The sequence below is a fragment of the Eriocheir sinensis genome, chromosome 28 (genome assembly GCF_024679095.1).
Source record: "Eriocheir sinensis breed Jianghai 21 chromosome 28, ASM2467909v1, whole genome shotgun sequence".
NCBI classification, from domain to species: Eukaryota; Metazoa; Arthropoda; class Malacostraca; order Decapoda; family Varunidae; genus Eriocheir; species Eriocheir sinensis.
The window spans coordinates 6,107,133-6,114,632 of NC_066536.1; the positions used below are offsets into that span (position 1 = coordinate 6,107,133).

At 41.6% G+C, this 7,500-nt stretch overlaps 1 protein-coding gene across 2 annotated transcripts in view; it reads right to left on the reverse strand.

Annotated features, from left to right (window-relative positions):
• Window positions 1-62: 62 nt before the first annotated feature.
• The window catches only part of LOC127004721 (glutamate receptor 4-like), a 7,478-nt gene continuing 40 nt past the window's right edge, over window positions 63-7,500 (reverse strand). The window contains exons 1-11 of one of the 2 annotated variants that reach the window (XM_050872806.1): window positions 7,410-7,500; window positions 6,918-7,018; window positions 6,518-6,608; window positions 6,173-6,331; window positions 5,715-5,809; window positions 5,314-5,393; window positions 4,546-4,760; window positions 3,161-3,316; window positions 2,267-2,370; window positions 492-655; window positions 63-225 (exon numbers count right to left, since the gene is read on the reverse strand). The exon at window positions 7,410-7,500 is cut by the window's right edge and continues 40 nt beyond it. In XM_050872806.1, coding sequence (XP_050728763.1) covers window positions 176-225; window positions 492-655; window positions 2,267-2,370; window positions 3,161-3,316; window positions 4,546-4,760; window positions 5,314-5,393; window positions 5,715-5,809; window positions 6,173-6,331; window positions 6,518-6,608; window positions 6,918-7,018; window positions 7,410-7,466 — 1,272 coding nt within the window. In that variant the 5' untranslated portion in view covers window positions 7,467-7,500 and the 3' untranslated portion in view covers window positions 63-175. The remainder of the gene's footprint in view (window positions 226-491; window positions 656-2,266; window positions 2,371-3,160; window positions 3,317-4,545; window positions 4,761-5,313; window positions 5,394-5,714; window positions 5,810-6,172; window positions 6,332-6,517; window positions 6,609-6,917; window positions 7,019-7,409) is intronic. The other variant, XM_050872807.1, reaches the window with a different exon arrangement.

Genomic DNA, 7,500 nt, shown 5'->3' on the forward strand with positions numbered 1-7,500 from the left:
AGTGTATTCCTTACCTGGACAACTCTCAATATCATCAGAAGGGAAGTGTTGAATCAGTGATGCAACTGCAAGAATTTATTTATAGTTCAATTTACTGCTAAAAAAAACATAGTATTGTAGGGTAATATCATAGAGACAAGATGCTTTTAGGCTGCGGCAAGTCGAGGGAAGGTGGTCAGCGGTGGCAGAGTTCCATCAGGAAGGTGAAAACAGTTACGATGACGCCTGTTGAAGAGGAAAGAGTCACGGTGAGACCCGGACGGTGGCCAAAGGAGCGGGAGCCAAAAGGTGTGTGTGTGTGTGTGTGTGTGTGTGTGTGTGTGTGTGACTTATTCACGTTAATTACAGAAATAATAAGCCCCGCCCACCCCGACTCAGCAGCCACCAAAAAGAGTTCACCTTTGCCATCATCAACCAATCATTGTTACCTTTAGTTATGTGTGGAGTGTGGACTAGCCTACTCTCTCTCTCTCTCTCTCTCTCTCGCTTACTTCCGCCATAGAGCAAGAACACTCCGTAGAAGTCCCCGAGCGCCAAGGGTCTGTGGCTCGTGGACTGGGCTAGCGAGCTGTCCTTCCGGATGCACTGTATGGCTTCGTGAAAGTTCTTCCCCAGCAGGTGGTCCACGATGCCAGCGTCCTTCAGGTAGCTCACGCTGGCAGGGGGGATAACATAACAAATCAAATTAGTTCGTGACGCTTGGAAATGAATCGCTCGTAGTTTATTCTGATTTTAAATGATACTACATAATAGGTATCAAAAGCAAGGTCTGAAAATTGTCATGGTTCTGTATCATTTGTCATCAACAGATACTTTAAAATAATTGATCATTCTTTGTGATTCTCACTTGGTAGCAGGGTGACGCTCAGTACGTGAAGGAGGCTAAAATCTCCTAAAATCAATGAAAGGGTTGTCACGAAACACTTAAAACATTTCACGCGTCATCGCACTATTATCCCGGAGGCCAGCAGGTGACAGATATACTGATTTAAAATTCTTCAGTTCACACACGCACTCACATGTGTTCCATATTGCTGTCTTTTGCTGTTCTATCATGGAACATATATATATATATATATATATATATATATATATATATATATATATATATATATATATATATATATATATATATATATATATATATATATATATATATATATATATATATATATATATATAAAGAGCAATTCCTCCTCCCTTACGAGTATGATGATCTTTGTTAAAGAGTTTAAAATTATTTACATTATTTCAAAATTAGACATGTAATAAACGTATCAATAAATGCTACCTCGTTAGCAATTATAGCGTGTCTAGCTACGAATTTATGAGCCCGGGTTAGAATCCCGGCCCAGGCAGTCGGGTGCAACTCACCCAGCTGTTCATCCTCCCTTTCGGGGTGGTCGATAAATGGGTACCTGGGAAACCCTGGGGAAGGTAACTGTGGTAACCTGATTATCACACTGGACCTGCATCCCGGGGTAAGGGGCTCCTACCTCCCACAGGTTCAAGGGACAATGCGACGGAGACGAGCACCAAGGCCACACACAGCTATAGCGTATGCCCCAACTTTACCTTACTTTAATTACATCATTATTTTGTTCTGCTATTGCAAGGCATCCCTCTTCCTTAGACTTATTGTTTTGGCTACGAGCATTGGAACTTAAAACACTTATCTTGCCTTTAAATTTCACACCAGAGATGGCAGAGGTGTTTCTCGAGGTTTTACGATCATTTGTTAAGGTGGCTGCATGACATCCGTTTGCAGGGTAAGAAGAGATGGACCCAATCAGGAGCCAGTTTTTTTTTTTTTTTGTTTTTTTTAGTACAAGTTGATTCGGCACGTTGACTGTCACAGTCATCCGTGAGCATCGTTACCAAAATTACTAATTGTCGTTTCTGTGTACACACAACTTTTTCCTTTAAAAATTAAATGGTCAGATATCAATGAGACAACTGGTGTGAGCAGTAAGCATGCAGCGTAATACAATAAACGTAATAATGTAATGGGCTCATGAACTGTCCCCTTGGAACAATCCACCATGGTTATAAGAATAATTCCAGCGTGAGTCCAGGAATTCAACGCTGAATTCCCTGTTAAGAGTCTGAATGAGGTTATTACTCCTGAAGACCATAATTTAAAATATGTTTGTAGCTTTGGTAGTGCTCCTAAAACGATAATATTCTGTTATACTATTGTGCTGCCGGATAAGCTTAGGGTACTTATTCATTTACTTCTTTATTTAGAGAATAAAAAAAAACTTACATCATATCGATCTTCGTCTTTAGCTTGGAGCCCTTCGGGAACACGAGGCTCATGTAGTAGGTGCCGAAGAGGCTCTGGGCCGAGTAAAACTCGCAGGTTTTCGTCTGTCAACGTTGAAAAGTGTAGTTGTTGAAATGAATTGGGCAAGTGTAATTTTCAAATATATATTTTGTTAATATATGTGTAGAAGATGCCTACGGAAGTAGCTTTCATTCATCAAAAGAAAAAATATGATAATGATAATATCCATTATCGGTTTATTATCTATGACGTTTGTTCTAGAGCGGTTGTTAACGCTGGAGTACCTACGAACCTATCCTAATTTCTTGAATATTTCTGTTCACTTTCATATTATGGTAAATTGTTCCCGCATAGCCTAAAAAGTTCTGGCATTATTCCTAGGCCAGGTTGGAAAACCTATATAAGAATTTCCTATTCTTACTTTCTTTGGAATAACTACTGCTCCGTGATTTAGACCCCGTAGTTTTAGTACACACACACACACACACACACACACACACACACACACACACACAAAGGCTGTGGCTGAGTGATTAGCGCGCGGGCGCGGAGTTCAGGAGGACACAGGTTCGCGTCCTGTCCACCGCCACAAGCTGGGATTTTTCAGTCACCGCCGAGTGGCCTAAGACTACCCACATGCTGTGCTGAAACTATCTATCAATCCAGACTCTAGATTCTCTCTCTAAAAAGAGGGTCAAAGATGATCTCTGGGGACAGCATGAGCCACGCAAGATGGTGACACCATTAACATTTCCCTGCGTCACAACAGGCTGGGGCCGACCATCAGGCTCCGCTGAGAAAGCTTACCGGCGCCATAGACGGAACGAAAAAAAAAATCATTTGATTGTTTCCAGGATCCTTGTTAACACTCACCTGTTCAAACTTGCCTTGCGCTAGCGCCAGTATGCTGAGGTAGCTCGTTATGGCAGCATGTTTCCCGGTCAGAAAACCGTTTATAGCTAGTGGGACGTTCGAGTGCACCACCATCTGGCGCCGCAAGTTGTGCAGGACTGTTCCGGGCTCTGAGTTCTTAAGGGAGAGAATGAACGTCTTCGCTCCTTGAAATCTTTGACACATCAAGATTAGTCACTTTAAGCCATATATGCAGTGAGGGAGGAAGCAAATGACAGATGGAAGGAATCAAAACTAGAGACTATAACTTGATTTAGACTTAAATCTAAAATATTAACTCATTGTATTTGACTCTATATATGTAGCCTACTATTTGATTGCTGGTATTTAAAGATGTTAAACCAAGGCCCACAAATAAGTACTGCATTGTAAATAAGGATTCTTAAGACTCCCATGTGTTATCATCGGTAGTTAGAAAAAAATATAAAGAAAAGCACCAGTGAATTTGAAGTTTTCGTCACCCAACAACTTGTTTCTCTATGAGTCTATATAGTCATAGTTATAGTTAGAAACAACATTTTTCTTGCCATTCCTCGGCAAGAGGCAGTTGGGTGGCTCTGTGGGTAGGGTGCTCGGCTCGTAACTGAGGGATTGTGAATTCGATCCAGTGACCCTAGCAGAGCTATATGGTTTTAGTTACCTAGCCCGGGGAGATTTTTTTATCACCTTTTTTTCGTGCAAAATTTACTACCTAAACAAATGCTTACAGTGGGTCCAGCCAATGATGCGCCAGTACTTCCACCTGGTGGCAGAAACTAGAGGTTTTGGAAACAGGTTTATTTATCTCACATACTGCCTATAATAGGAAATTCATGAAATTCTAGGAGTATCTTAATATAAAGAGTAGTACAAACAACTGAGATATTGCCTAAATCATCAAAAAAGCACATTCATTATAACTTCGCTTGGTGTTTTTTTCTTGCGCCTAACTGTAGGTGTTGTTGTTGTGTAGTTCTCATTCTAATACTATATTTTAAAAAGATTTTTTTTCAGTTTTAGAAAGAAATGAAGGGAGCAAAAGTTATGTTGTCCCCTCCACTTACAAGGGTAAAGGGAGCATGGACCTCCGGACCCCTTTTTGCTACGACACTGTACTTGTTTTATTTTGCAAATGCCTTACTTGGAAGGTAACTTTACTCAGTTTGGGTTTTGAGCACTGTAAATCTCGTACAGTTACATTGAAATGAAAATGCATTATTGCAGTAACAGGTAATCGTTTGAGGGTTACTCATAAATAAGGAAAGCAGTGCATCGGATCATTACAGTAGAAATATATTGAGAGATTGAATGAAAAGAAAATCATACTGTCTGTAGCAGCAATGATATTGTGGGTGAGACAGACATACCTTTATGTACTCATCAGCGACCGACGCCTTCATGGTGTAGCAGGGAATGTCTGTATATGTTAATTCTTCAAGGGAGTTGAAGGGGAAGGTGATGCGCGGAAGGATGAGCATGGCCTTGAGGTTCGAGCGGTAGACGGTGCACAGGACAAAAGAAAACAACAACCAAGCCCCAGCCAGGCCCCGCATTCGGGCCCCGCGCGGCTCCCGCCACCAGGCTGACGGGGACACGACCAGTTATTAGTGCAGTAGATCCTAATCATTTATGAGTGGCGGACACTTTTAAAATCGTCATGGATCCCTACCCTTGATATTCACCAATGGGAAGGAATTCTAAAAGTCACGTAACCTGATGTTTATTGTAATGTATGTTGTGTGACAGCACCAGCACCACTGACAACAAAGGTTAATAAAAAAAGTTCCGAATATTCATCACGGTGCAAAGGGGTCAATACTGATTTACACTCGCACTGAAATGCTCCGCAATGACTGATAAGTTGGTTTTCAAAACATATAAAATTTAAAAATTGGTATTAAAAGAGACGCTGTGCCTAGCGTCGAGCACACTAAGTATTTTTTCAAGAGGTGTAGACAGGCTGAGGTTGTTATAGGGCTCATAAATCTTACAGGAAGCCCGTTTTAAGTCGCTCGCGTTAATGACATTCCCTCAGTGTAGAAACAACTACAGATTTTTGTCACATTTCAAAGTTCCATTACAACGAGTTCAATCACTTGGCCATTAAACAGTGAGGTTCGCTTCCAGTAACTTACCCTGGGCCAGCGGCACAGCTATTGTCCACTGGCTAGCCGTCCACCAAAGTTCACCTGGGGAGGATTTATACTTCAGACCGCTGAAAACGAAAGACATGATAAGTTTAATACAAATATTTCCATACTGCATTCGCTGCATTGGGCACTGTATGAATCATTTTCAACTTATTGAAGTTAACGCCGCTGCCATGGTACCAGCAGTCAAAAGTGTCTTCATTCTGTCATTGACAGTCGTCACCGGATTTGGCTACGAGTACAAGAAATTGTAACTAAACTCGCACGTAAGTACTCTAGTCAGTAAAAAATCCAATGCTTATAATTGAATTGTTGTATCGTTATTCATAAAACATGGACTAACTTACTAACAATTGTGCTTAAACTGACACTTGACTGTGACACACCTGGCAGCACCGTGAGAGCGGCGGGCCTCGACAACCTGGACGGTCGTCAGCTCGATCATCATCGCCATGAGGCTGGCCAACAGGATGCCCCACACCTGCAACAAGGTATTCCCGGATGTCCCTAACCTTCGTCTCCTTATAGAGGGTGCTCATCAACTCACACGCGCCATTCCAATTATAACTCATAATAAGAACAAAACTATTCTGGAAAACTGGGCTGAGATGTAAAAATTAAGTTGTCAAAATAAGGCTTGACAGTATGGCATTAGTTTGACACGATGCATTGATTTAAATTTTCTCTCATAATTTTTATTTCTAATGTGAATACCAATTGGAACGGTGGCTACATATTACTTACACATTTGTAAATATATCTTTCATTTTAAAAATGGCAAGGAAGACAACCGAATCAAAACTAAAAACTTTCATGGTAAGCAATACATGTCTTAGGCGAGAACCTGAAGAGTGAAGGGTTTTACGAAGCCTGACAGGTCTGCTTGTTGCACCGGTCTCATATATGCAAGCTCCATGGAATCACTCATCAGCGGGAAGCCGGGCTCCACCACGCGGCTCCGCTCAGGGTTGACGAGCATGGGCACGCCGGTCATGTCCACCTCCTGCACGACACAAGGCAAACATTTACTCCCTCACACGATGGCTCGGACGGAGGGAGGGAAATAAGCATGTTTCCGAATAGATAGAACGAGAGGTAAAAAAAAAAAATATTGACTATATACCTTGCATTTATGATTACAATCTTATATATCCTAAAATCCTGCTGTCAACGAAAGGAGGACGTTTACCCCGGAAACTAGCTGAGCCATCATGCCGGTCCAGGAGCCGTTGTCCAGCCTCGCACCGTACAGCATATCGGGAGGCACCACAAGCTCAAGACTGTAGGGGGTGCAACTCCTTAATAATGAGCTCTTAGATTAATATCTACTGGCAATTGAGAAAATGGGTCCATGAAAATGCGTTCCCTTAAAATTTGCCTTTTTACCTAGCACCATGTTGTGCCTCATATATATAATAGTATTGAAAAAAAAAAAGGCTGCGAATACGAAAACTAACTCTGAAACAATATAGTTCCCATGTCTGTCAGGAGCACGTGAGCTTCCGATTAACATCAAAGTCCAGCTGAAACATGGAACCGATTAGCAAAAAAAATAGAGACTACACAGTTTAAGATTTGGAAAGACTCACCATGTGTTCATCTTCTCAGCGATGATTTGAAGAAGAGATAGGAAGGTACCACTCGCAGCAAAATTCTTTGAATTTCCTCGAACGTGCAGTAAGCCAATCCACTGAGCGACGAAAGACAAAATGAGGAAAGGAAGACATGACTGTCAGTGTAACCTGTGGATGCTGCGCCCAGGAAAGACGACTTGCTGAGACTTCACACTCCCGTATAGGAAAAGAAATGGAAGATCATGGAGTTTGTACTGAACCGTGGTACTTCTAGTTCAAGCGTCTTTCGAAGTGACGACTATCCTAAGCTAATATACCCTTTATCTTTATCTGACAACACTGGAGAACTAGCTGTAACTATTTTGATAAAACTTTAGGAACGTAGACAATGAATATTATATTTGTATCAATTACCATGAAGAGTGACAAATATAAATTTACATTAAGTAGGTGTTGATGAAGCCAGTACCTACAGTCTAAGTCGATTTGCAGAGTGGTGATACGTACGTTGACGATGGACAGCCGGATGCAGGGAGCAGCAGCTAGAGCCGTGCCGATTCGCATTGTGCCTCGGAGATATCTGACAGGACAATGTAGC